Genomic DNA, 27,491 nt, shown 5'->3' on the forward strand with positions numbered 1-27,491 from the left:
ACTCAGAATGCCCGTGCTGTGCTGACAGAGTAGCGATCCGGGCTGAGCAGACATGGAGGCCCGATTGACGAGGGAGGCCCGCGCTGACACATCCAGGCCCAGCTATCGGCGTGTCGGACTGGATCATTGAGCTTCCCGGGGAGATATTACGGATACCAACCGCTGTAAGGAGAACGGGATTTCACAGCGAGGAAAGGAGGAATTAGAGGGAGATCCATTTCGGGTCTCTGTTGATTCAACGCAGCCGCCATTTTGTTGACAGTTAGTGTTTTTTTTTTTTAATAACCCACACGGCGCATCTGTAATTTTATACCGCTGGAATATAACTCACCATATTTTTGTTATTTGTTTTTTTTAAGTCGATTTAAACTGCGTATTCGTCTCTGAACCGACGTTTAAAGGTTTTTTTCTGGTTCGACTTGTATGCTAGTGCATCGTTAGCCGTCGTAGCCGAGATGTAGTAACGTTAACACGAGTGCCTACGAGAATGTGACGGAGATGTAGGATTATGGACATCAGTCGCCCAGGGGTTGTGTCGTAGTCATTAGTTTTACACAAATATTATTAGAACATATCCCATTTCATCATTTTAACCTTAATTCAACTTGTATTAAAGCTACGCTGGACGTATTTTTCTTTAATCGTCCTGATAGATAGCTAGTTAGCCGCTGCCAACACCATTGATACACAGGCTGTCTGTGATCGCTAGCCTGTTGGGAAATAAACACATCGGTTATTACATGTTCCTTCACCTAATTTACACTCATTTTACTTTATTCTTTAAATGTCACTCATCTGCTTTTATTCCGGAATACCTGTCACGTTGTTAAACCGTTTCAACTTTTGTGTTTTGAAGGTGACAGTGTTCACGTCAATCATGTTTTTGTGCGTTGCTATGTGCACTGATTTAACTTTATATCATCTACAACAGCACGAATATCACTTATTAAATTCCAGGACCTTTATATATATTTTTTTTAAATCGTTGCTTTAATAAAAAAAAACAACACAATCTGAGGAGAACTAAATTTGACATTTTTCATGTTTTGATTCTGATAATTCAGCACTTGGAAGATTTGCTATGAGGCCGCTGCGTTGATGCAAATGAATGGAGTAAAAAAAAAAAAGAGCCGAATAATGTGAGGACGGTTTCTGGACAATTATACAGGTGAGTTAATGTGAAAAGCGATGTTTTTGAATGCGTTTAGTTTAATTCTGGGTGGCTGTTGACATAAGAGTGGAGGTGAACTCACTCAGATTCTTGTTTCTTTAGTCACATCGTCAGATTTGGAGTGTGTTTACCCATGAAAGTGGATGATGCGTAAAATAATCACACGACTGCATGCCGTTTAATGGCTTTTCTAAGAAAAACAGAGAAAGCTGCAGGAGCATGCAGACTTCCTTTTGGATTGAAGGACTTGCAGTCAAGCTGGAGATTTATTCCCTTGGAGATTCAGGGAATTGATTCTTCAGCCTATTTTGTTTGTAAAGTAGAATGAATTGCCACACGTTTTTGATCATTATGGGATGTAAAGGCCTGGAGATGATGGATACCTGTCATTCCGGTTTGATCGATCCAACATTCACATTAAAAATCCCTCTTTCATATGTCTGACAGCTATTTTTGATCACTGGAGCTGTGTGATTTTTTCTCCAACTAGAGGTAGTAGTAAAGGAATTTGCCCCCCCCACCCCCTCCCTGAGAGCGACCCTGTGCTATTACCACTTGAGCGAAAGCCCTGGAAATGATCTGAGGGCAGACGCCAGTCCCTCCTGTGAATGATGTGGGGGTGGGCGGGTTGGATACTATCGCTATGGCCAAAGGGAAATCAGCAGTTATGAACAACGTGTGCAAAAGTGAGGAGGGAGGGAGAGGAGAAAGGAATGGGAGGGGGCGCGGGAAGTTGTTTACTACGTTCCTGTCTTCTCTGACATTACTTAGCTTGTCGGCCTGATATTGATTATTGATTTACTTTTTTTTTTTCCTTTTCATCTTAATACCCACCATCCTTTCCGTCTCGTGTTCACGTCTTTTCCTTTCCTTAACTTTCGCTCGTCGCTGTGAAAGCAAAAGCAAAAGAGAGACAGATGTGACGATTATCTTCAGATTTTTGTCGTGTTTTTCAGTATGAATGTAAAAAAAAAGAACTAAACTAAATGACTGCAGTGTAGTTTTAATTCTGTGGTGAATGGACACATTGATGTCTGGTCTTTAAGACTTATCGGCGGCGGTGGAGAAAGTAATTTGTCTGACTCGGAGATCATTTACGGGACAAGTGTCAGACGTTGTCTGTCTTTACTCTTTAGAGGTGAGAGAACAGTTTTGGCCGTCTGAGAGGCTTTTCTGTCGACCTTTATCTTCAGCCTTTCACATTTAGGTACTAGAAGTGGGTTTTTTTGTTACAGGCAGTGAAGGGGCGACTATTTCTGTTAGTGTTTTGGTATAAAAGAAAAACGAGTGAAGACATTTTTCATCCAGTGAAAGCAGGACGCGGGGAACCATTTGGGGTTTGGTGGTTTTCGCATCGTGTTTTTAACTAAAAGTAGGAACACAGCGATACAGCTCGTGCCGTTACTACCGCTCTCCACATTCGTCAATTAGAATCAGGAAGAGGACGGAAAAGGCTTGAATAAAAAAAAAAAGGGTGAAAGAACACAGAGATTGATGGAGTGCTACAGAAAAGAAGGAGGTGTGATTTGAGTGTGGTATGTGTAGCAAAAAGAAGGGCTGGGGGGTGGCTGGCGTTGTGAGGAGAAATGGAGTGAGTAATTGAAGTAAATGCAGGAGAAAAAAACCGTCACCGGGGAACTTACTGACCAGACGCCAAAATAAACTGGAGTGTGTTTATTTTGTGGTTCAATAGAAGAACTCTTCTACTGTTTTCCACGCTTATAACCCAAAATAAACACAACCAAGGGCTGTGTAGTAGTTCCTGTGACGCTTCACTGATGTGACGACTTGTGTGATGTTCTCGAGGCTCTGGTTTTAGCGCCATGCAGGGCGGGGAAAAGGCGTTCACGTTGACGCGCTTTTGCTCACTCAGAGGCTGGAGAAGGCAGCCAGTATCTTCTGTCCGGGTCCCAGAGGGCCCCGATGTGCTGAGGTCACCGTTCTGAATTGCCTCCCGAATGACTTCACCCAGAGAAAGCACCTGCTGGGGGGGGGGGGGTCGGCATGAAATCACTCAGCGGAAATCGGGGCCGTCCGCTAATTAAGAAACATGCTGCTGTTGCCGCGCTAGCGTCAGGTACGAACAGTTTGACGCTGCGCACCTGCTCGTACCGCCGCTAACAGGATCGCTTATTCAGCATCTCGTCTCCTTGATACCCTCACCAGGATGTAACCATCGACTCCGGATGTACGGTCGTTGTTTTCTCCTCAGGTGGACGATTCGGTCCTGAGGTTGTGATTCTCAGGTAGCAGCGTCGTCACCGTCTAAGTAGGTCACAGCCGGTTAAAGGGTCGATGAGGACGAACAGACCATAAAAAGTCACCTAGAAAGGAAGGAAGGAAGGAAGGACAGCATCTGTCCAAATAGGCGATAAAATCATTGCCGTCCTTCTGCTTTTTTTATTTTTTACCGTCATTCATTAAATGTTACCGTTTTAAACTGTCAGCGCGTCGGTGATGTCCTGTGCTAAAATGGCTAATGTGGGTTTCTTTCTCTCTCTTCTCTATCTGCCCCCCCCCTTCGTTTGAAGGACGGAGACGGAGGGCTGGACAGCTGAGGACGGGACAGAATCCACCTGAAAGCCAGGAGAGCTTTGACCTCGCCGTTATCCCCCTCCCCCTTTCCCCCCTTTGCCCCCACTTCCCCCTCATCCCACCTCCGAACACTCACACACACAAAAAAAAAACTCTACCTGAAGCGTCCCCCCTCCCCTGGTTAAACCCTCCGATGGATCCCAAGCTTCAGGGGGGGGCTTCATCTCCACCACCTCTCCTCTCAGGTGGCCCTGCAGGAGAGAGAGAGAAAGAGGGAGGGGGTGGAAAGAAAGAGGAAGATGAGGACAAGAAGAGAGACAGGGAGAAGGAGGCAGCCGCCGCCACTGCTGGTTCCGCCGGGACGGGAGGGAGCGGGGCGGGGGGCGACCAGTCCCACTTCTCCATCAAAGAGAGCAGCCTGTCTGAGGGCAACGTCAAGCTCAAGATCGGCCTTCAAGCCAAACGCATGAAGAAGCCCCCAAAAATCCTGGAGAACTACGTGTGTCGACCCGCCATCAGGGCGACGGTGAGGCACACGGGGCGCGGAGGAGGCGGAGGTGGTGGTACCCGTGGAAACCGGGCAGGGACCACCAGCGAAGGGGCCGGCAGTCAGAACCAGAGTCCTTCACAATGCAGGGAAAAGGAGAGGGAGAAGAGTCCCGGCGTCAACAAGCTTTCGTCTTCGTCGTCGACCCCCTCCGTTAAAGCCCCCACGCCGCCGGCGCCTCCTGTGCAGCCTCTCGCTGGCGCCACCACCCTGTCGCCCTCACAGATGAATGGGGGTGCTCCAGCAAAAAGGGTAAGGAGAAAGACGGTACGCCCTCACGCATTTGCGCATCAACACTTGGGACTTCACCTCATTGTGGATTTTTAGTGGGCAATCATGTGATACCGTACTTGCATTCTATTGGCTGACAGAATCCAGAAATGCGCTATGTTCTGTGAGTCTCGGACTTCCATGAGACACAAAAGGGCTTTAAAGAGTCAATAAGAGTGTGGGAAAAGGTAATACAGATAGGATGGTTTAATACCATAATGGGGAGGGTTCATAGGTTAATAAATGTTTAAGTTACCGTAAATAATAAGATAAATAGGTCGCCGCTTTATCGCGGAATTTGTTATTGTCGTGTGGTTTGTGTAACGCATTAACCATGAGGAACGACGGCGCGCTGTAAACGTGTTTTTAATGGTTTCACATTCGCCTTCATGTTGTTCCAGTGTGTGGTTGTTATTTAAGGCACATGTCCTTCGTGGGAGACTCCAACCCGAACATTAAACATTCATACCTGATCTTATCTTCTAAAAGTGTTTTTGATCCATCAAGATTTGTCCTCAGAGATACGTACGCTGTATTCCAACATAACAGACGCTGCTAATGTTTACATTCCACTTTGTCACGAGCACCTCGTCCATCAGTAGACGTTTTTTTTCTGTGGGGTGACGTGTGGTAGAAAAACGTGTCCACCCATATTAAATGGTTAAAACACACTGCTGGGTTTATCTTGATCAACAGGAGCGTGGTTCTGGAAATAGGGACATTTTTATTTAGCTTTTTACTCTCGGGCCACCGAAGGCAAGGCGCCATCTGTTCCATTATGTATGAGAGAATGCGGCCCATCTCCACAGCTGATATCTTCAGATCTCAGCTTTTCATATGAAACAGCGACAGTTAGAACGGATGGATCGCACTATAAGAGGAGATAAATGTATTTTTGTTTATCCGGTGAACTGTGCCTTTAAAATTTTAACGCCGTTCATCAATAAAGCAGCGGTCCACAACAAGGGGACCCCCAGTAATTACCATGTTATTGCACGGATAAATAGAAGAGCATAAATTGTCCTTTGCTTCTCTTTGTGCTTCTCTGTTGGTTGTGTCTATTCATCCTGCTCCGCCCCCTCCATCCACCTCCATCTGCATCGTCCATCCTCTGTCCCTGCTTAGCCGTTTTCTCCAACCCCCCCCCTCTCCAGCGTGACCCCCTCTGTCTAGCTCTCCTGCTTTGTCCCCGATCTGACCCTGATAAGTGTTATTGAGTTGAGTGTAACTGCCCCCCTGGGCACGCCTGGAAAGCATCTGATGCAAAATTCTGTCAGTGGTTTGTGGAGGGATCCAGAAACGTGTTTCCGTTTGTTGAAAATGTAATTTGTGAATCTCATCAGTCACTTACCATTTTGTTTTTTTGTTTTATTGTAAGGGTTCACCAAAGATGGATTGTAAATCCGATCCAAAGCCGGATGCGAAAGCGGCTCCGACTGCATCCGAGAGGCCCCTGAACCTTCATCGTCCGACGCCGGACAGCAAAACTCACCCCTCCGGCAAGAAGACGCCAACGCCGCAACCCAGTTCCCGGACGTCTTCACCATCACCACCAGTACCTGCATCAAAAGAACCCAGCTTTGAAGGGGTTAAAGCTCCTCAGTACACGTACGGCGCTGAAAGTCAGAGAGACAAGGACAAGGGTTTTCAAACTTGGGGCGCTCCCACCGTCACGGAGAAACTAGCTCAACTCATCGCAACTTGCCCACCATCCAAGACCCCCAAGCCAACCAAACCCGCCAAGATCGACCCGGCTCCGCCTCTCCCGAGCTCGGGCTTCATGGCCCCCACAGCCAAGCAGCGAGACAGGGCCATGGCCAATAGGAACACGTATTCACGCATGGTACACCTCTCTCCTCCGCCTCCCGTGTCGCGGCCGCCCGGTCGGCCCTACGGCTCTCGGAATAAAGACAGTCTCATGGAGAGTTTGCCCAACTTGACGCCGCTGAGGAAGGAGGAAACAGACGGATCTGGGAAAGCCTGTAGCAACAGTGTTAGCAACAGCAGTAGTCGCAGCAACAGTCCAGCACTCACCTACGCTAGTAACCGCCTCTCCGCCATGTCGAAGGACAGCACCAACGACAGCAGCAGCAGTAGCATCTCAAAGCCACATCCAGGTCATAGTCTACCCCACGCCATGTCTTCATCGCCGTCTTGTCCTGTCGCGTCCTCGTTCTCCACCTCGTCCGAGCAGAAGACAGTGAGCGCAGTCAGCCACCTGGGCCATCTGGCTCCCTCGCAAGGACACCACGCACGAGAGAGTCCCACTTTGGCTGAGGAAAGCAGCGCGAGCGAGATGGAGCAGGACAGGGAAAGCCCCAGAGACTTGAGCAAGTGCCCTCCTCCTCCTCCAGCAGGGATAGGAAAGCCAGAAGGGAAAGACAAGGGGGCGACCAGTCAGTCATTGCGAGTGGAGAGAGGGAAGAGCTGTAGTCCCAGTAAACGCAGCCCCAACAGGGATAACTGTCGACCGGGTCGGACTAGCAGCCCCCCGGAGCCTTTAAGACAAAGGGCGCCTTCTTCACCAGAACCAGATGCTGAGGAGAACCCGCAAACCCCTCTAAGGGATGATTCTCCGGATTCATCCGTAGACTCTCCTGCAGAGCAGGACAACAAACCCCTTAAGAAACGCCGAGGAAGGAAACCCCGTTGGACTCGAGTCATGAATAAAGCTCCGGGTTACAGAGCGGGACAGGAAGTTCCCTACGACCAGAGCAAAGCCAACATGCCTTTAACTTCCAGCCTGGAAACGCCGACGCCACCAGTGAAAAGACCCGTGGGCAGGCCCCCCAACCCCAACAAGGTCAAACTGAATCCACAAAGTCAAGCGTCGCAGCTCTTCGCTCCCCAACCCAAGAAGAGGGGAAGGCCGAAGTCGAAAATGCCCAGGCTGGACGCGCCAGTCCGGGGGTGTCTACCCAACAAGCTGGCTCCCTCAAAGGTCTTCTCGTCTTTATTGAAGTCCAAAGAGGAGCAGGACCCCCCCGTCCTTCACCCCGAGGTAGACTTGAACCCCCCTAAACCTATGCCTCGAAAGCGAGGTCGCCCAAAGCGCCTTCCTCCCACCTTACCCCAGGAGGGGCAACCCCCCACGTTGGCACCGGAGTCCGGAGACGCGGGAGACAAACTGTTCCGTAACAAAGGAAACGGGCAGCTGATCATGAAGACCATCATCGGCAAGATCAATAAGATGAAGAGCATGAAGCGGAAGCGCATTCTCAGTCAGATACTGTTAGGTCCCAGAGCAGAAGACACCCCCAAAGGCGCCGCCGGTGGGGGGGTCGCCGCCGTGGAAGCCGCCACCCAGTCATTGTCTTCCCTGGCTGCTTCTTTTGGGGGGAAACTGGGGCCGCAAATCAACGTCAGTAAAAAGGGGACAATATACATGGGGAAGAGAAGGGGCCGCAAACCGAAAGCAATGCCCAATGCCGCCACACCCCCCTCAGACCCCTTCCTGTCCCCAAACACCACCTCCCCCCTCCATCACCACCCGTTGCACTCCCAGCAGCAGCACTCGCTCTCGTCCTCGGAGGTCTTCCCCTCGCCCTCCCTCTCCCAGTCCAGCGGGGGCCACAGCCCCATCAGCGACGCCAGCTTCGTGGAGCCGGGTTCGGTGCACTTTTCCGGCCACTCGCACTACGCCAACCCCCACCACCACGGCCACAGCACCTTCTCTTTCCCTCCCCCGACGTTTTCGGCCCCCAATCCTCGCAACCCAGGCCTGGGCTCGATGTCGTCCGCCATCGCGGCCGCTTCCCAGAAAAAGTCGTCCTGCCGCGGATACCATCACCACCACCACCATTACCGGCAGCACTACCATTACCATAAACTGTCCCCCCCTAGGCCGCTCCACCCCACGTCCCCAGCGCCCCCCCTGAGCGAGCTCAAGGAAGCCACGCCGTCGCCAGTGAGCGAGTCGCACAGCGAGGAGACGGTGCCAAGCGACAGCGGGATAGGAACGGATAACAACAGCACCTCCGATCGCGGGGAGAAAGCTGGAGGGGCGGTCGGCCTGGGGGGCATCGGGATTCCGCCGGGGTTGGGCGGGGGGCTATTAATGCCTGGGGTCATGAGTTCAGCTATGGGTCCAGGGATGGGCCTTAATTCCAGAGGCAGGCGGCGACACTCCGCCGTGCTGATGGAACATCCGTCACCCTCGCCGTCTCCCCACGGGGCCAGGTCGTCCCCCGATCCCCGGAGACCTCACCCCGCAGCCCCCGCCTCCTCTTTAATCGGACACAAGGAGAAACACAAGCACAAGTGCAAACGCCGCAGCCATGGTTGCCCCGGCTACGACAAACTGAAACGACAGAAACGGAAACGGAAGAAGAAGTACCTGCAGCTGCGCTCGCGGCGCCACGACCCAGACTTCCTGGCGGAGCTGGACGAGATCGTGGTGAGGCTCAGCGAGATCCGGATCGCGCACCGGACCGCGGGGCACAGGCTGGGTGGCGGGGTCGGTCTAACGCCGGGGGCAAACAGGATACCGGGAGTGGGGGGCAGGGCCGGCGGCGGAATCGGAGGCGCGGGCGGCCCTCCCCCTCATCATTACGTCCACAGGGACATCCTGCCGACCATCTTCAGGGTGAATTTCGGCAGCTTCTACTCCCACCCCGCGTACTCCTGCGACCCGCTGCACTACGTCCGCAAACCCGACATGAAGAAGAAAAGGGGACGCCCCCCCAAGCTGAGGGAGTCCATGTCCGAGGTTCCGTTTGTACCCGGGTTAGGGTTCCCGCTCTCCAGCGGGGGCTTCTACCACCCCTCCTACAGCGTCCCTTACTCCTCCGGGCCCCTCGGGTTGAGCTACTACCGGGGCTACCCCCCAGCCAGCGCCCTGTACCCCCACCCGCACCACCAGTCGCCCCACGCGGCCCCGTCGCACCACTCCCACCACTCGCCGTCGTTCCCCCCGCCGCCCCCGACGTCGTACGTGCACCACCACCACCCTTCGCACCTCCTGCTGAACCCCTCCAAGTTTCACAAGAAGAAACACAAGCTGCTCAGGCAGGAGTACCTGGGAGGGGGGAGGTCCCCGGTCCTGTACCCCCCCATGTCCTCGGAGCTCTCCTTCAACTGGCACCACAAACACAAACACCGACACAAACACAGAGAGCGCTGTCCGGAGGAGGAGCGAGAGGAGGCGTCCAGAGGAGGAGCGGAGAGTCGGGGCGGCGCCGACGGCGGCGTGACAGGGAAAGGAGAGCGGGGGGGCGGTCTGGGGATGACCGAGTCTTTACAGCGCTGCCGCTTCGGACAGGACTCCTCCAGCATCGGCTCCGGCAAGCAAGTCAACGCCGCCGCCTCCGCCATCTCGCCTCCTTCCTCGTCCTCGCCCGCGGACAGGTACAAGCGCAAAGAGAGCTCCATGTCCTGTCTGGGCCCCTCCAAGCTGGCGCTGGGGGGTTCCTCCAAAGCCCATCCGGTGGAGTCCTGGTTCAGGATGGGCGGCGCCAAGGCGGACTACTCCAAACTGTCACGGAGTCACGCAGGGCAGAGCCCCTTCTCGGACGGACGGGCCGACGACACGGCGGGATGTTCGGACAGCGACGACGATGAGACCTTCGCCCCCGCCGAGGACGGCGAGCCCGGAGCTCGAGATTCTCCCAACCTGACGAATTTGTTCACCTCCGCCCTCAACCGCACCACGCTGAAAGGGGGCAGGAGCAGGAAGATGGACGGGGCACCGGAGAACTCCGGCTTCACCTGCATCGAGAGGCAGATGAGGAAAGACCGCTCAGCGTCAGCGGAGAGGAGAGGTGAGTGAAGCGAGGGCGGGGGCCCAACGTGTTGGAGTAGAGAATCCTGAGTCTGAATGTACAGTGATCCCTCGTAACTCACGGTTAACACGTTCCAGGACCACTCGCGAAGAAATTCCGTGATATAGCAACAAACTATTTTCTTATTTAGGGTAATTTAAACGTTTCTGAACCCTCCCCTGATATTAATCCACCTTCCACCTGTATTACCTTTAAAGTTTAAAGCACTTTTAAGTGTTTCTTTAATACATGGAAGTGCGCTGCGTTCCGAGACTCACAGAACGCAGCGCACTTCCGGATGCTATCAGCCAATAGCGTGTGCGTATGGTATCACATGACTACCTACTTAAAAATCCACAATGTAGTGATGCCGCACATCTTGAAGCGGAATAAACCAGGGATTACTGTAATTTACTGATGTTTGACTGTTTAAGTGTAGAATAAATTAGACGTAGCACTGATCTCTGGACGATTGGTTTTGTTTCTAGACGTTACTATAAAACACAGCGAGCTCACAAGTTATGTTGTCGGCTCAGTGAAGCCTGTCTGACTCCTTGTGATGGTGAGAATTAATGATAACACAGTGTGTGTGTGTGTGTGTGTGTGTGTGTGTGTGTGTGTGTGTGTGTGTGTGTGTGTGTGTGTGTGTGTGTGTGTGTGTGTGTGTGTAAAGGAGGTGAAGAAACAGAAACAGTTGGAACGGGTGGAGGAAAGCGTCAGGTGTCTGATGGGACAGAAGGTCCTCTGCTACAGTGAAGGGGAGAAGTTTATCAGACAGTGGTGAGACCAGTCATGGTGGACGGATTGAGAGAGGAGATGGATGTAGAGAGGAGATGGATGTAGAGAGGAGATGGATGTAGAGAGGAAGACGTGAGGACAGTTGGTGTTAGAGAGGAGGATGAAGAAGAATGACTGACATGGAAAAGAGAAGAACACTTTTCTGTTCGGCATGTAGGAATCTTATTTCAGTCGAAGACGACAGACCCTGACATCCCCACGCTGCCACTGTCTGACATTTGGTAGCTGTTACTCGTGGTTAAAGGCTTAGCCTCCCCCCTCCCAAAAAAGAGAAGCATGCCTAATGACTTAAAGCGGCTCCTCGGTGAGCGTGGACGGCTGCCGTTGGCCGCTTGATATAACATTCCTGCCCGAGCCGGAGGGGTGGAGTGTTTTGTTAACATGCTATATTTAGGAGACGTTTCCCTCTAAAGCCCACAGTGCCAGACTCAGTCCCCCCCCCTACCCCGCCAGCACAGCCGGCACCTGGGAGCAGCTCCTGCTACGCCTGAGACGAATCTGTCCGAGTGTGTGAGCAGCGTTAGCTGTTTGCTAAGGTGTGAGTTTCACCTGAGGTTTAAGTGCGTGTTAGAATCGAGATGGTGAGGCCGGTGGGAATCACGCCACGGGGTAATCCTGGATTAGAGGCTGGGATTGGGGGGGTCAAACAGCGGTCGGAGCCTGGTCTGACACGCGAGATAAAGAATGATGGAAGCAGGTAGACGACAGTCGCTCAGATGAAATCAGGGCCTGAGAGTTTGATCAACACGTTTAGAAATCTTGTTCTGTTCTTGTCCGGTTCGTCAGGGATCCAGAGCCGAGCCGTGACCCTCTCCGCCCCCGAGGGGCCCGATGGCCCCGCTCACCACCGGCAGCAGCACCATCACCAACCGTCTCTGTTCCACTCCCACGGCTCCGCTTCCTCCTCCTCCCGCCTTTCCCCCACTCAGGACTGCTGCTCGGACGCCCCCCCGCCCCACCACTCCCACCGGGCGCAGCCGTCCAAACACCGGCTGCATCACGTCAACAAGATCCTGCGCGCCAAGAAGCTGCAGCGACAGGCTCGCACGGGAAACAACGTGGTGAAGAAGAGGGGCCCGGGGCGCCCCAGGAAGCACCCGCTACCCTCCCCGCCCCCCTCCCCCTCCCCGCCGCCGCTGGTCGAGCCGAATCTGAACCGACCCAGGGAACGAGGAGCGGAGCGGCCGGCGGGGGGAAGAGGGTGGGAGGGGGACACGGTGACGGACGCCATCGAGTCGGTCGTCCAGGGTCAGTGTAAGAAAGGTCAGAAGAGGAAGCAGTGGGACGGAGACGGGGAGGAGGAGGAAGAGGAGGAGGAAGAGGACGGGGAGGTGGAGGACGCCGAGGAGCGGCTGCCGGACAGAGAGGAGAACCTCGGCTACCTGATGGCCAGACCCAGAGCCCCCCAAGGAAGAACCTGGTTCACGCAGGAGGAGCTCCAGCACTTTCGTGGGTGAGCAGATTGGAACGTTTCCATCGGCATCGACGACCGTTAATCGATCAGAAAACAAAAGTTGTGCTTCTGTTTACAGCTCAGCGGAAAGCAAGCCAGACGGCCAGTCCTCCCAGGAACGCCCCGACGCCGCCCCCAGGGAACAGGCTCCGCCCATACCCATCACCAGCCAACGAGAGAAGAGACCAGCTAGACCGCCAAAGAAGAAGTTCCAGAAGGCGGGGCTTTACTCCGACGTGTACAAGACAGAAGAGTCAGTTCCAATCAAAATCACATGTACAGTAATTTCAGCACTAAAAGGCGCACTGGATTATAAAGCGCACTGGATTATAAAGTGCACTGGATTATAAAGCGCACTGGATTATAAAGCACACTAGATTATAAGGTGCACTGGATTATAAAGCACACTGTTGGTTTTTGAGAAAAACGCTTTTAGGTGCGCCTTATAGTGCAGAAAATACTGTTTTTTTGTTGTTGCCTCCAATGTTTGACGATTCTGACGATAATTCTGTTTCGGAGTGAAGTTTGTTTTTACATTTGAGCTTTTCTGCATGGCGTCTTCCAGCCCCCGCAGTCAGCTTCTCCAGCTGAAGAAAGAGAAGCTGGAGTACATCCCAGGAGAACACGAGTACGGATTGTTTCCCGCTCCCATACATGTTGGTAAGGCTTCATCGCATTTCGCACTATTGTTAAGACAGGTGCCCAACGTGTGATTTCTTCTACATCTTTGTTGATTAAAAACCAAAACTTTTACATTTTTGTGCTCCTATTTTTCCTTCAGGGAAGTACCTGAGACAGAAGCGCATTGATTTCCAGTTGCCTTACGACATCTTGTGGCTGTGGAAACACGATCAGGTGATATATCACGTCAGCCCCAGTTGAAGCATTCGCTTCTGCCTTCAAACTCCCCTCCATGCTAACATGTCTGTTTTGTGTTTCAGCTCTACAAGAGGCCTGATGTCCCGCTCTATAAAAAGATCCGATCAAGTAAGAATCCATATGTCCGTGGGAGCGATGAAGCGGGGATGTGATTTACGGTCATCCACGCGCTCAAGTTTTCATTTCTCTGCCTCGGTTGCTCTGACTGTCTTCATCCCGGATATAAATTATATTCATCGTTCGCAAATCAGGAGCTAGAAATATCTGCTGCTCCTCCTGTTGGATGATGGAGTCGGTATCTGTAGGTGTTGATCTACTGTTTTTCGTGACAGACGTCTACGTGGATGTGAAGCCTCTCTCCGGTTATGAAACGACGACGTGTAACTGTAGACCTCACGAGGACCAGACGGAGAAAGGCTGCCTGGACGACTGCCTGAACAGGTAAAGACAAATCGCTGATCGTAATGTTAAAAAAAAATAAAATAAAAAAAGCGTGCGGATGTTCTGAGTCTCAATCGTCCGTTTTCCCCAGGATGAGTTTTGCCGAGTGCTCCCCCAGCACCTGCCCGTGCACCGATCAGTGCGACAACCAGCGCATCCAGAGACACGAGTGGGTCCAGTGTCTGGAGCGGTTCCGCGCCGAGGGCAAAGGCTGGGGCATTCGCACCAAGGAGTCCCTTCGCGCGGGGCAGTTCATCATCGAGTACCTGGGGGAGGTGGTGAGCGAGCAGGAGTTCAGGTGAGCCCATCGGGTCCCGTTCTGCTTCACATTCGAGAACCATGTTGGACATCCGGGGCAAAAAACGGCCGACTCTTCTACTTAGAGTCTGTTTCACATCCTCAATTCAAGACGTAATTTATCCTGACATTTAAATGAATGAAAGCCTCTCTGTAAACCCCCCCTCCCCTGTCTCTTCTAACACGTTTCAGGAGCCGTATGATGGAGCAATACTTCTCCCACAGCGGCCAGTACTGCCTGAACCTGGACAGCGGGATGGTGATCGACAGCTACCGGATGGGCAACGAGGCGCGCTTCATCAACCATAGCTGCGAGCCCAACTGCGAGATGCAGAAGTGGTGAGTGTGATCGGATCGCAGCGTCAAAACACACTTCCTGTCACGTCTGGAGTCTCACCAGGACTCAGGTTTGGGAAAGAGAGTTCAGGAGGTTTATGAGCAACTGCTTGAAGATGAGGCGACATAAGAGAGACGTTTATGGAGCTTTTTATGGTTATAACATTTCATAAGATTATGGTTACATTCGGTGTTACTCGTTGAGCTGCATTGTGGGTATTTTTGTGTATCTTGATGCATTGGTGGGCTAGAGCAGCGATCCGTGGGTCAGTCTGTACCAGGTCTCACAGAAAGAATCCAACATTTCCATTATTCCTGTTTTCTTTCTGATCTGATTCTGAACGATGTTTTGTTCGCTTGTGGAGATGCTTGCCTCGGTCACATGACCACCTTCTTAAAGGGGCCGCACTGGGCCGCTAACACAGAATACATTTCCGCTAAACTGAAACTCCCAAGCTAGCAGAACCAACAAGAAACAAACGTTAGTGTAACATCACAAGGATGCTGCTAATAAAGTTGATACAAACTTTATTATTAAAGTTAGAATAAAACAGCTTTATGCTGTTTATTTTGTTGGATTTATCTGCCGATCCATGGACCGGCTTACAGTCAGACAATAGTTTCGCGGCTTGTGCAAAAAAAGGGTTGTGGACCTCTGGGCTAGCGGCGTTAGAAGTCAGTTGTGTTGACATTTGAACGTCTCGTTTGTGAGCTGATATTCCCCAGTGAATATTACCTCAGGAAGCTACGGTTCAGGACATTCATGATCACGTTGTAAAATAAGGAGGAAGCTCAAACAGGGAAGCCGATACGAGTCTTGGGTTCTATCAAAAGAAAAAACAAACGAGTTTAGCAGATATTTGCAGCAGAGCAGTAACAAATATTTCAGAATCCACCATTTCTTAAATCTATGCTAATTAGCTTTCAGCTAGCAGCGAGCGCGCGTGTCCTCCAAACCTCCTGAGGGGACGTTTTAACGACCATCAGGTACGATGACGGAATCCGTCATTAAAGAGGGAGACGGCGTTGACCGAGAGGAGACTTTTTTTTCCACTTGAAATATTCACCGTTATGTTTTCTAAGCGCGTCGATCATTTTTTAATGAACGCAAATGAAAATTCCCGGGTTAATTGCCGTCTGCTGGTGCGGCTGAGGATCCAGGTCATTTCTAAAGTCGCTGTCTGAGAGGATGACGCTGGGAATCGCAGGAGGATGTTCAGCAGACGGATGATCGTTTTCATCTATAGCTGCTTCTGATCTGCGTGTTTTGTCACAGATAAGTCACGTCGTTGTGTCGCCCCAGTTTGGAGCTCCAACCGGGACGAGTGTGGCAGGTTACACGTCTTTTATAAATGAGAAAGCTCCGCCTTGAATCCCCCGACCTTATTACTGCAGTTGTGAGGCGGTAATCTGAGGAGGTCACCTTTACGCCGGCGTTCAGACACCTAAACGACTTAAAGGCCTCGGTCCGACGCCAGAATAATTCACCGTTTCCCTAAAGGGACGGTTCTCTCAGCGGGAGTAAACCCACTGCGTTTGGAACCGAGTTGTTTTCCTCCTCTGGTGCCGGTTTAGCGCCTTGGAGGATTTAACGGCAGACAGTTAAACTGAAGCAGTAGCGGAGAGCTCTCTGCCCTTCAGAATGGACCAGTTTATAACTAGGACACTAGCGCGTGCTTGTGTGTGTAAGTGTGTAACGTAGAGTGGCTGCACTTGAAATAAAAGACTCCGCCAGGATGGAGGATTTTCAGCACAGAGCCTGACGGTTCATCCGTCTTGTCGCAGAAGAGAGATTGCGTCCAGCCGGGCCTCGGGTCCAGCTGAAGACGAGGCGCTGAAGCAGCGTTTCAGCGCCAGAGAAGGAATAAATTATGAAGCGACGGGAAAACAGGCCCGAGTTTTATTCTTAGAGGAATGTCGACAAGCTGGAGACGGGGGGTTTGGGGTGAGGAGGGGGTTCAGCGAAATGAAATGACAATGAAAGCTGACTGTTTTCTTTCCTTGATGGAATTACTGATGAGCTGGCGTCTTATCCGGGGTGTACCCCGACTTTTCCCTGTGACTGTCGACATGACGATCACGATCGAGTGCTCCTGTTTCTTAAACATTGATTTATGCTAACACTAAACCTCAAATTTAACTTAAGATTTCATGTTGAATGCCCCGTGTTTGGCCAAAAGCTTTGATATTGATCTATAAACTATATGAATTAAACTAATTAAATATGCTAATAAGTTGTTAAATCTCACACCTTTGTACAACGTTCCTTCTATTTAACCCTGTTTTGGTGCGTTTAAAGTTTATGACTGACAGTTATTAATTCTAATTACAGTAATCCCTCACTTATTTGCAATTCAAGATGCACGACTTCACTTTATCGCGGATTTTTAGTAGGTAGTCACGTGATACCGTATCCACACGCTATTGGTTGACAGCATCCGGAAGTGCGCTACGATCCGTTAGTCTCGGACTGCCGTGAAGCACAAAAGTGCTTTAAACAGGCTATCAGAGTGTGGGAAAAGGTAATACAGACAGAAGGTGGTTTAATATCAGTATGGGGGGGTTCAGAAACGTTTAATTTACTGTAAATAATAAAATAGTTTGTCGCGATATCGTGGTTCCTGGAATGCGTTAACCGTGAGTAACGAGTGGTTACTGTACTCGTGTTATAACTAAAAGTACAGTTTTCCCCTCTCACTCGACTCGGCTCTGACTTCCTCCTCTCAGGTCGGTCAACGGCGTCTACAGAATCGGCCTCTTCGCTCTGAAGGAGATCCCCAGCGGCACCGAACTCACCTACGACTACAACTTCCATTCCTTCAACACAGAGGAGCAGGTGAGTCCTCGGCGGCCGGCGTTCACCTCCAGGAGGAACACTTTGGACGCGTCGTGCTGACTTATCGCTCTCTGCTCTGCAGCAAGTGTGTAAGTGCGGGTCGGAGAGCTGCCGGGGCATCATCGGGGGGAAGAGCCAGCGGATCAACGGTCTGCCTGGGAAGACTGGGGGGACCAGACGACTCGGTCGACTCAAGGAGAAGAGGAAGTCCAAACACCAGCTGAAGAAACGGGTGCGCGATGAACGATAAACTAATGAGACTTCCTGTTTTGTTTTCTGCCGGTGGGTTTCCATCCGTAACTCCGTCTCCGTTTTTTTCAGGAGGAAGAGTCGAGCGACAGCAACAAGTTTTACCCCCATCTCATGAAGCCCATGTCCAACAGGGAGAGGTGAGCGCGCTCAAACGGGACACACGATCACCACACACCGGGTTAGCGGCCGCGTTCACACTCGTGTCACCGTCAGGAACTTCGTGCTGAAGCACCGAGTGTTCCTCCTGAGGAACTGGGAGAAGATGAGGGAGAAACAGGAGCTGCTGAAGAGGGAAGGCGAGCGAGAGAGGGACGCCGGCAGCCTGTCCATCTACACCCGCTGGGGGGGCGTCATCCGCGACGACGGCAACATCAAGTCAGGTGAACGCAGAAGACTTCCCAAGCGTGAATTTTGGATTCAAAGCCCCGTGGCGCGACCCGCTAACGCCCGTCCCCTCGTTTCCAGACGTGTTCCTGACCCAGTTCTCGGCCCTGCAGACGTCGCGGTCGGTTCGCACCAGGAGACTCGCCGCCGCAGAGGAGAACACCGAAGTCACGCGCACCGCTCGCCTCGCACACATCTTCAAGGAGATCTGTGACATGATCACCAGCTACAAGGGTTAGAGTCCACATGCTAACACGTGTATCTAAATGCTAATATCTCACCTCGCCCGAATGAATCCAACGTTCTTCCTTTCCCCAGATTCCGCCGGTCAGACGCTCGCCGCTCCGCTGGTGAACCTCCCGTCCAGGAAGAGGTGAGAGTTCAAGCCTGGAGGTCGTCTTTCTGCTTCCTCATGTTGTGAACAAAACAAGAAATCGAACTAATCTGAATCCAAAACCGTCTCGGTTTCCTCTGGGATGGCCGTAAACATCACTGACCCCCCCCACCCACCGTTTTTGTCTCTCCAGGAACAGCCAGTACTACGAGAAAGTGTCGGACCCTCTGGACCTGAGCACCATTGAGAAGCAGATCCTCACCGGTCACTACAAGACGGTGGAAGCGTTCGACACGGACATGCTGAAGGTGTTCCGCAATGCTGAGGTGAGGCGGCTAGCAGTCATGCTCCCCTGCTTCTCTGTACCCCCAAAGCTTCAGACCCCCGTCAGGGTCTCACAAGGGTTTTAAAAAGGATTCAAACCTACTTCCTGTCTGAGTTCTGGTGGAAACGCCCTGACACCTGGTGCGGAACGTTAAACCCACGTCTGACGCTGAAGCCTGAGTCTGTTTCACCTGCAGCCTCCAGTCTGTGTCATTTAATAAACAACAATAACACTTGTCCCTCAGGATTGATCCCAGATTATTATTACAGTCCAATCAATATTAAAAACGAAGACTCATTAAAATGATTATTTACAGCGTTATTGTGCTGCTGTAACACCCCCCCCCCCCTTGGGCTTCGTTATTCTTGACTCGTACAGAAACGCCTCCCAGACGGGACGTAACTTTATGACGGCTGAGCCTCGGCTCACCGGTCCAGCCGCTTTGGGTTTCCAGTTTAAACAGGAACCACTTGAAGCCTCTCAGCGGAGCTTACGCTACGTCTGAAGAGGATGTGTAAATTAAATTCTGTGTTTGGTCCCAACACGCTTTTTAACCGGCTTTATTGGAAGACATTAAACTATTAATCTTTATGACTTAAAAACTGGTGGAATGCCTCTTTAAACCGAGCAGACCTGATCCAAAAATGAAAAGCTGGGTTGTTATTTATGCTCAAAACCTTCTGATCTGATCGAACCAGATTGTGATTGATCACTCAGCTCCGTCGTTTCAGACAGCTGTTATTCTCCCCATCGTAATAGAGCTGCAGCTATATCGCACTACTTTGTGTCTCCGAGGATCGTCTTTGTGAATGTTGTCGATATGTGTGTCTGTAATAGTAATATTAATCTGTCCCTGTGTGAATTCATGTTGAGGCTTTTGCGTTTCGTACAGTAGAACCTCCAGATACCAGATTGATCCTTTCTGTCACTGAATTCGTAAGTCAAGCAAATGTTCTCAATTTAAAATAACTAAAATCATTTTAATCAGTTCCAGCCTTGAAAATAAAGTCTCTAATCCCCCAAATTATGAGAAAAAAATGAAGATTTTTTTAAATCAACCAATAGACATGCAGACTTTACCTGTGTATAAGTAATTATAAAAAGTTACATAAAAATGATAAAGAATGAAAAGAAACGCAATAAGTCATGAGAACACACGAGTTACGTCTTTACCCCACCAACGAGAACGAGATCCCGTCTCACTGATGTCGTATCCATCCGCCTCCACACTCATAGCTGCTTCTTCTCCCCTGCAGAAATATTACGGCAGGAAGTCGTCGGTCGGCAGGGACGTGTGTCGGCTGCGGAAGGCGTACTACAGCGCCCGGCACGAAGCCGCTGTCCAGATCGACGAGATCGTGGGCGAGACCGCCAGCGAGGCTGACAGCTCGGATTCCTTGGAGCGCGACCAGGGCCACCACGGAAGCGGGGGCCCCGGGGCCCACGACAAGGACGACGATGTCATCCGCTGCATCTGTGGGATGTATAAAGACGAGGGCCTCATGATCCAGTGTGAGAAGTGCATGGTAAGGAGTCACCCGTCAAACGCGCGGTGTAGAGTTTAGGAGATAGAACGAGGACGGCGACACACTTTTCTGTTCCCGAGCGATGCAGCCGTGGTTTCTGTCGCTGCAGGTGTGGCAGCACTTCGACTGCATGCGGCTGGAGACGGAGGCGGAGCACTACCTGTGTGAGCAGTGCGACCCGCGGCCCGTAGACACGGTAGGTCCGTCCTCCGGACGCCAAAACCAACCGGTGTTCAATTACCGCCGACTGCTTTAATCGTATTTCGCCCGTGTGTATAATTCTCTTTTTTTTGCAGGAAGTTCCCATGATCCCCCAGCCAAGCTACGCCCAAGCCGGCTCCGTCTACTACATCTGCCTCCTGAGAGACGAGCTGCTGCTGCATCAAGGTGAGGGAACGGTGGAAACCAGTCGGGTCGCGTTTGGGGGACTTGAACAGAGTTTTTTTTGTTTTGTTTTTAAACCCTTTCCTTGTGTCTTTGTGTGTGTGTGTGTGTGTGTGTGCGTGTGCAGGGGATTGTGTGTATCTGATGCGAGACAGCAGGCGGAGCCCCGAGGGCCAGCCGCTCAGACAGTCCTACCGCCTCCTGTCTCACGTCAACAGAGACAAACTGGACATCTTCCGGATCGAGAAACTCTGGAAGAACGAAAAGTAAGTGAACGAACGCGAAGCCGTGGCGTGAATCCTTACCGTGCACCACATAGTTTAATTTGCTGCTGTTCTTGCCCCCCCCCCCAAAGGGGTGAGAGGTTTGCCTTCGGCCACCACTACTTCCGTCCTCACGAAACGCACCACTCTCCATCGCGCCGCTTCTACCAGAACGAGCTGTTCCGCATGCCGCTGTACGAGATCATCCCCCTGGAGGCGGTGGTGGGGACCTGCTGCGTCCTCGACCTCTACACGTTCTGCAAAGGTGACAGGAAGTGACAAAACTCTCACCTCCTGCTTCGGGTTGGGTTTTCTTTGAAGTCTTTTCACCACCCTTGTCTTCGAACAGGACGCCCAAAGAATGTAAAAGAGCAGGACGTGTACATCTGTGACTACCGCCTGGACAAGTCGGCTCACTTGTTCTACAAGATCCATCGGAACCGCTACCCCGTCTGCACCAAACCGTACGCCTTCAACCACTTCCCCAAGCGGCTCACGCCCAAAAGAGACTTCTCGGTGAGAAACACGGGGGCCTCGTCTGGTTCTGGCTTCTGTTTGTGTGACAGAAACTGTACATGTGATCAGCATTTATATGCCATTCATTGAAGGTGTGCCTTGTAATCCAGTGCGCTTTATATGTGGGTGTTTTTTTAAAAAAAAGTATTTATTTTAATTGTTTTAATTGGGCTTTTTATTGTCATTCAATTTATTATTTATGTATTTTATTTTTTTAAATAATGCCATTTATTGCAGGTGCGCCTTATAATCCAGTGCGCCTTATAGAGCGGAAGATACTGTAAATTCAGGTCGGTTTCAGTAAAATCCGGTTCTGATCGTGACCTCTTTGCAGCCTCACTACGTTCCCGACAACTACAAGAGGAACGGGGGTCGTTCCGCCTGGAAGAGCGAGCGTCCCAAAGGGGTCGACGACGACGGCTCCTCCTGCGAACGCGTCGACGACTTCCTGCCCGAAGCCGAAGACGGGAGAGGGGCGGAGGACGACATGGACGCGGCATCAGAGGACGCCGAACTCCTCCTCTCGGCCAAACCCAGGAGAACGGGGCAGGACGGGGAGGTCCGCGAAGACGAAGAGGAGGAAGAAGAGGACGAGGAGGAAGGGCGAGACGCCGAAGAGTGCAAGGAGCTGGAGGAGAGCTCCACGGGGAGGGTGGGGGACCTGCTGGAGCTGCCGTCGTCCTCGGCCTCGTCGCCGCTGCACCACCCGGCGCTGGGCAGGAGGGAGGCCCAGAGGGAGCGGCTCAACAAAATCCTCTTGGATCTGCTGCACAGAACTCCCAGCAAGAATGGTGAGGGAGCGGGAACGAAGCAGGGGGGTAAGGTCCACCAGGTCTCCGCTCCACCCAGACACACCGTCACCACACGCTCACAGAGCACATCCACATAGTCCAAGAAATCCAAGTATGAAGCTTAGAGGCCTTTATTATCCCACAGAATTTAATTTTAATCATTGAAAGCAGGGGGGGTCAAACTCATTTTCAACACATCAGCATACTGGCTGTCCTCAAAGGGCCAGATGTAACTAATAAATGTAACTAAATGTAATGTAACATAAATGTAACTACACCTTAATGTCAAATAACGCTGAATTTATTACTTATTCAAGTTACAAACATTATTCGAGTTACAAACATTACAGTTGCACAAAGAAAATGTTTGTTTCTCTGTTCTAACATAAATCCTTTTAATTCATCAGGTTATCAAACCCACAGAACTCCATCAATCAAGGATCAAACTATCAATCAATAAAGAAAAATAACATCAAACACAAGTTAGGACGTTAACTTTGTTCAAAAGTTTTAATCAGTGTTAAAATAGGCTGAATTACTGCATTGTGGGAAATGTAGTTTTTGTTCAAAGCACACTTCTGACCTATTTTATTTTTAGACACTGACCTTTTATGCTCTCGCGGGCCACATAAAATGATGTGGAGGACCACATTTGGCCCCCGGGCCTTGAGTTTGACACATGTGATTTAAAGGATTTCTGCAACATTTTTCTTCACAACCAAAAAGAAATAATAATAACTAAACTAAATAAAAATAGTAGTTAACCTATTTATAGCCACACTTGGTTACATGTTCCTTCAGGAGAATAAATCTATTTTTGAGTCGATCCCACATCCGCCGTTCTGGTCCCAGAAACTAGAGCAACGGCGTATTAATACGCCTCTAAAATATAGTCCCTCACAAACGAGCACATTTAGAACCTGTTGGTTCTTCCGCTCCCGTCAAAGTCGGCTTTGTTCACCGGGTCTGCACACACACAAAGAATTACTGTTTTATTCCACTTGATGAACTTAACATACTTTTATTCATACACACACACACACAGTGTGTGTGTAACAAACTCATTGGTATTGTACACAGCGAGCGCCAGGCGTCTGATGTTGCACCTTGAGACAAACTCATAAAGTTTGACTCTTTGTTTTTTTATTATCATGAATAAAAGTGAACCAAGAGTGTGTCAAGAATATAAAAGATGCAAATATTGTGGAGTGGAATTTATTTCCCACACTCTTCTTAGCGACCACGCCCTCCTTAGCAACCACACCCTCCTTAGCGACCACGCCCTCCTCATCAGACGTGTACCTATCAGTAACAGGAAACACCTTCGCTCATGCTATGCTAACACCCCCAGGTGCCGTCTGTTTGTGTCTGAGCTCACCCCTCTCCCTCCTCTCTCCCTCCTCTCTCTCTCTCTCTGTGTCCTAACAGCCGTAGACGTCACGTACCTCCTGGAGGAGGGGGCGGGGCGGCGGCTACGGCGACGGACGCTGGGATTCGGCGATTTGGTGGGCAGGAAATGACGTCGCCGCGCGCCGGCGGAGCGCACCGCCTTTCACTTCCGTATGCAAGGAGAGACAGCGAGGCGGGGGAACTAGCGTTGTTCGTCGTTATGGACCACAATGCATCCCTGTTTTTGGTGGAGTGGGGGGGGGGGCTCTTCCGGTTTACCTCTTCCCAGACTGCCGTCTCCACTCGGGGCGGGCGGAGGGGGTTCTCGGAGCCCCGACTCGACGGCGATTTCAGCTTTTTTTCAAGAGTTCTCAAGGAGCACGATGTGGAGAGCTGACCAGACTGATGGATTCTATAAATAGTAACGATGCAAACCGGTTTTTGTTTGTTTGTTTGTTTGTTTGTTTGTTTGGATTAACATAGGAGAAACACCCCCCATGCACTTAAATGCATTGAAATGTCCAGACTCGATTCCACTAGCAAACATCAGAAACAGAACCATTGGTACTGAATGGGGGGGGCGTGATGATGTGAATGCTGGAGACTTGTCCCACCCCCCTTAGATGTGTCAGATGAGACTGGGGTGGAGGGTTGGGGGGGGGGCGACATAGGACTAATGTTAAGTTGAGCGGTGTGCTCAGATGCTGCTCATTAAAAGAGAGAACAAGAATCGTTGGGGGGGGGGTGTTGGAGGTGGGGGGATGAACTGCACTTTTGGTACCATGGATATTGTGAAGCTCTGTGTAATGTATCATGAACACACACTAACACACACACACACACACACACATACTGGATGATGCAGTCTGAAAACAGTCTCTTCTCTTTTTTTCCTGTTATACTGTAGTAACTCATTTTGGACCGGAGCAGCTCGGGGGGGGGGGGTGTTTGTTTCGTGCTAAGGGGGGGGGGGGCAGGCGGAGTGTGCGCTTTGTTGTGTTTTTTTTGTGGGGTCAAAGTGTCGTGTTGAGGTTTTTAGTTTTTGAGTCTCCTCACGAGGCAGTCGCCCCTCGTCTTCTTTTATTTCATTTTTAACAGGATTCACCAGCTTAACTAAATCAGGCGGGGGGGGGGGTTCCACGTCTTACACAGTCTGTGCTTTCCGACTGCCTTGTGTTGCGAGTGTGTGCGTGTGTTTACACACTTATTGTGTGTCTGCCAGATTTTTTTTTTTGAAGATTTTACCTTTTAAAAAAACAAAAACGGAAAAAAAAAAGGGCTCGATGGCAATTAACAGTTTTAAGAAAACTATGGAATACAATACGTAACATGAAATGTATCGTGATGGTCATATTTTCTTATATCCAGTGAGGGTGGGGGGCTCAACTGTACATCGGGAAGGGGGAGGGATTTCAAATGTTTTGTTTTTTTTGTTTGTTTCTGTCTTTTAACTATGTTCCTGGTTGCCATGGAGAATGTTTTAAAAAGAAATCGTGACATTTGATGAGAGTTCCTGCACCCCCCCACATACATAAAAAAAGGGACACCCTGCAAACGTCCCGGTGAGGTAAAACTGACAGAAAGGAGGGAGAGACGGAGGGATTTAAAAGCTGTACAGTGCCAAGTGATGTAAATACACACAAACACGCTACATTGAGAAGTGTCTCCAAAAAGCAATATCTTGAAAATGAATTTTGTTTATTATTGTACTGTACAGGACTCAGCCCAAAATGTATTATGGTTATTATAATGATGATAATATTATAATTTCTTCCGTTGGTATTACTATAATGAAGACACTTAAGCTCGGAGGAAAAAAAGATTTTTTTAATGTCCATAAAATCTCATTTTAACTTGTCCTGACGACATAAAAAAACCCTTAAAAGCTGAGTTTTTTGTTGCGTAGAAATGAAATTCATCTATTTACTGCATGAGAAGAATGTCAGGTGGACGCAGAAGGCATTGGGACAGCGGCAACGACACCTTTCTGTCGCTGATTATTGTTAATAATATTACTTTTAAGGAGAAATGTACTCCTTGTTTTTTGCTGCAAAGTGTTGAACACTAAAAAAACAAAACAACATAAAAATGTTATGATATTTTTAAAACCTTGACAGAAGCAGAAGTAAAACTGTCAGCCCGATATATTACTTTTTTCTTTTCTTTTTTTCTCAAATAGGAAATGGTTCCGTTTTGTGATAGCAGTATAATGTATAATGCTTGTACTTGTATTTGTGTGTTTTTGTGTGATTTGTTTAGTTATTTTTAGACAATCACAAATAAGATGCAAGCATTGTAAATGGCAGACTGGCGGACGTTTTGTGATGTGTACAGTTTGTCCAAAAAAAAAAAAAACTTCTTCCACTCGTTAAAAGTTTGTAATTATGATTCTTAAGTCATGAAAAAAAATGCTGTTGGTTTTTACTTTTTTTTGTTTTATATTGTTTCTTTTGTTTCTTTTGTTTTTGTTTTTTAATAAAAAGCACTACATTATTGTGAATACACTTCCTGTTTCCGTTCCGTGAGCCTTCACACCACGTGACCGCTGCCTGGGAACGGCTCCGACAATACAGCAAACTACATTTCTAAAACTTGTATTATTTTCAAATTATTCGTGTGTTTTATTAAATAACAAAACTTTGCAATATTAGGATATCCTTAAAATGAAAGAAGCCTGAGCTGACCTTCGGTAAGTCAGAGCCCTCTGCTGGACGCAGAGTTAAAAGATTCACATACAATAAATCACCGTTTCACTGTATTTTTTAGGTATGAAATGCATTAAACATTTTTTTAAATGTAGAACAAAATCGGTTATTAAAAATAATCAACCAGTTAATAGCGGGTTTTTCTTTTCTTAAAAAATATATAATCATGTTTTACTTCCTGTCATTCACTCACTGCGTGATTAGAGCGGAGAGAAGTTGATGCAGATCACCAGCAGTCAAGGAAATGTGGATTCTATTCCTAACAGGTAAACACTGCAGGTTGTCAAATCTTTAAAAATGTTTAATTTAGACATAAAGTCATTGGCTGTCAGCGCTGTGCAGCAATTAATCTCCTCCGGTGGACTTCCTGCGACGCTCCGGACATTTACCGGTGTTTTCTGTCTGTTCTTGACCGATCACAGGATGCTTCTGCAACAGTGTTATACATATAAATTCATTTCTATATACATTATTACATTATAAATTTGTATATATTTTTGTGAACTTCCTAAATGTTATAGTTAACATATGCTATATTTATCTTATGTTCCATGAATCGTTTGTGTTGTTTCGGTGGGACAGTTATTGAGGGTGCACACCCTGACACCCTCGTGTTGACAGTCTCCGTAAATTGTTCATGTGTTTTGTACACTGCCTGCCCCCCCGAAAAAAGTCGCCACCTAGATTTAACTAAGCAAATAGGTACGAGCCTCCTGTTGGATAATTACTGCATGGGCGATTATCTTTCAGCGGGCAACTAGTTATTTAACCCCAACTGGTGCAATGAGTTGCTTCTCATTTCCTAAATAACCAGAGTCCAGACCTAAACCCCACTGAGAACCTTTGGGATGTGCTGGACCGCTTTGTGCAGCGGTCAGACTACCATCATCAATGCAAGATCTTGGGGGAAAATTTATGCAAATAAATGGAAATAAATCTTGTGACATATATATGTATATATAAATTAGCGTCTAAATTTACCTGTTAATTGATGGATGCTAACTGGCATTAAAGAAGTGCTAACTAACTGCTGTATATGTAGTTTTTTTGTTCTAACCGGTCCAGTCACATCAATTCATGGGTGGAACGTATAACCATACACTATACAGTTTGTTTTTGACAAAGCAATTGGCAAAAAAAAGAAGAAATTCTGGTTCAAAACCCTGCATGAAACAAACATGTAGGTAACAACGTAGTGTTTTTAAAAAAAATAGTTTTATCGAATGTGCTCATCTGAGCAGTGGATATGTGCAATTTCATCCTGGATTAATAAAGTATATATTTGTGTGTTAGTTTGTAT

At 49.4% G+C, this 27,491-nt stretch overlaps 1 protein-coding gene across 4 annotated transcripts; it reads left to right on the top strand.

Moving 5' to 3' along the window:
• Position 1: 1 nt before the first annotated feature.
• ash1l (ash1 (absent, small, or homeotic)-like (Drosophila)) lies at positions 2–25,990 on the top strand. 4 transcript variants are annotated; one of them, XM_068333318.1, is made up of 27 exons: positions 2–261; positions 1,065–1,168; positions 3,703–4,505; positions 5,902–10,282; positions 11,867–12,533; positions 12,613–12,786; positions 13,099–13,193; positions 13,315–13,388; positions 13,475–13,520; positions 13,745–13,853; positions 13,945–14,151; positions 14,343–14,489; positions 17,214–17,322; positions 17,405–17,554; positions 17,644–17,711; positions 17,788–17,954; positions 18,040–18,192; positions 18,277–18,331; positions 18,486–18,618; positions 19,874–20,143; positions 20,253–20,339; positions 20,440–20,530; positions 20,655–20,793; positions 20,883–21,055; positions 21,140–21,306; positions 21,641–22,097; positions 23,526–25,990. In XM_068333318.1, exons 3-27 carry the CDS (start codon positions 3,900–3,902, stop codon positions 23,615–23,617), a joined length of 8,817 nt encoding a protein of 2,938 aa, XP_068189419.1. In that variant the 5' UTR covers positions 2–261; positions 1,065–1,168; positions 3,703–3,899; the 3' UTR covers positions 23,618–25,990. The 4 variants fall into 4 exon arrangements, with proteins under 4 accessions (XP_068189419.1, XP_068189420.1, XP_068189417.1 ...); XM_068333316.1 differs by having other exon boundaries at positions 3–261; positions 21,641–22,124; XM_068333317.1 differs by having other exon boundaries at positions 11–164; positions 21,641–22,124.
• Positions 25,991–27,491: the final 1,501 nt, after the last annotated feature.

This window comes from Antennarius striatus, chromosome 14 (genome assembly GCF_040054535.1).
Source record: "Antennarius striatus isolate MH-2024 chromosome 14, ASM4005453v1, whole genome shotgun sequence".
Classification (NCBI taxonomy): domain Eukaryota; kingdom Metazoa; phylum Chordata; class Actinopteri; order Lophiiformes; family Antennariidae; genus Antennarius; species Antennarius striatus.

Bases quoted from the DNA above. Each gene is read 5' to 3' on its own strand.
- ash1l (XM_068333316.1), top strand. From the start codon at position 3,900: ATGGATCCCAAGCTTCAGGGGGGGGCTTCATCTCCACCACCTCTCCTC. The intron at 14,490-17,213 runs GTGAGTGTGATC...TCCTCCTCTCAG, and splicing joins AACTGCGAGATGCAGAAGTG to GTCGGTCAACGGCGTCTACA. The intron at 21,307-21,640 runs GTGAGAAACACG...ACCTCTTTGCAG, and splicing joins CGCCCAAAAGAGACTTCTCG to CCTCACTACGTTCCCGACAA.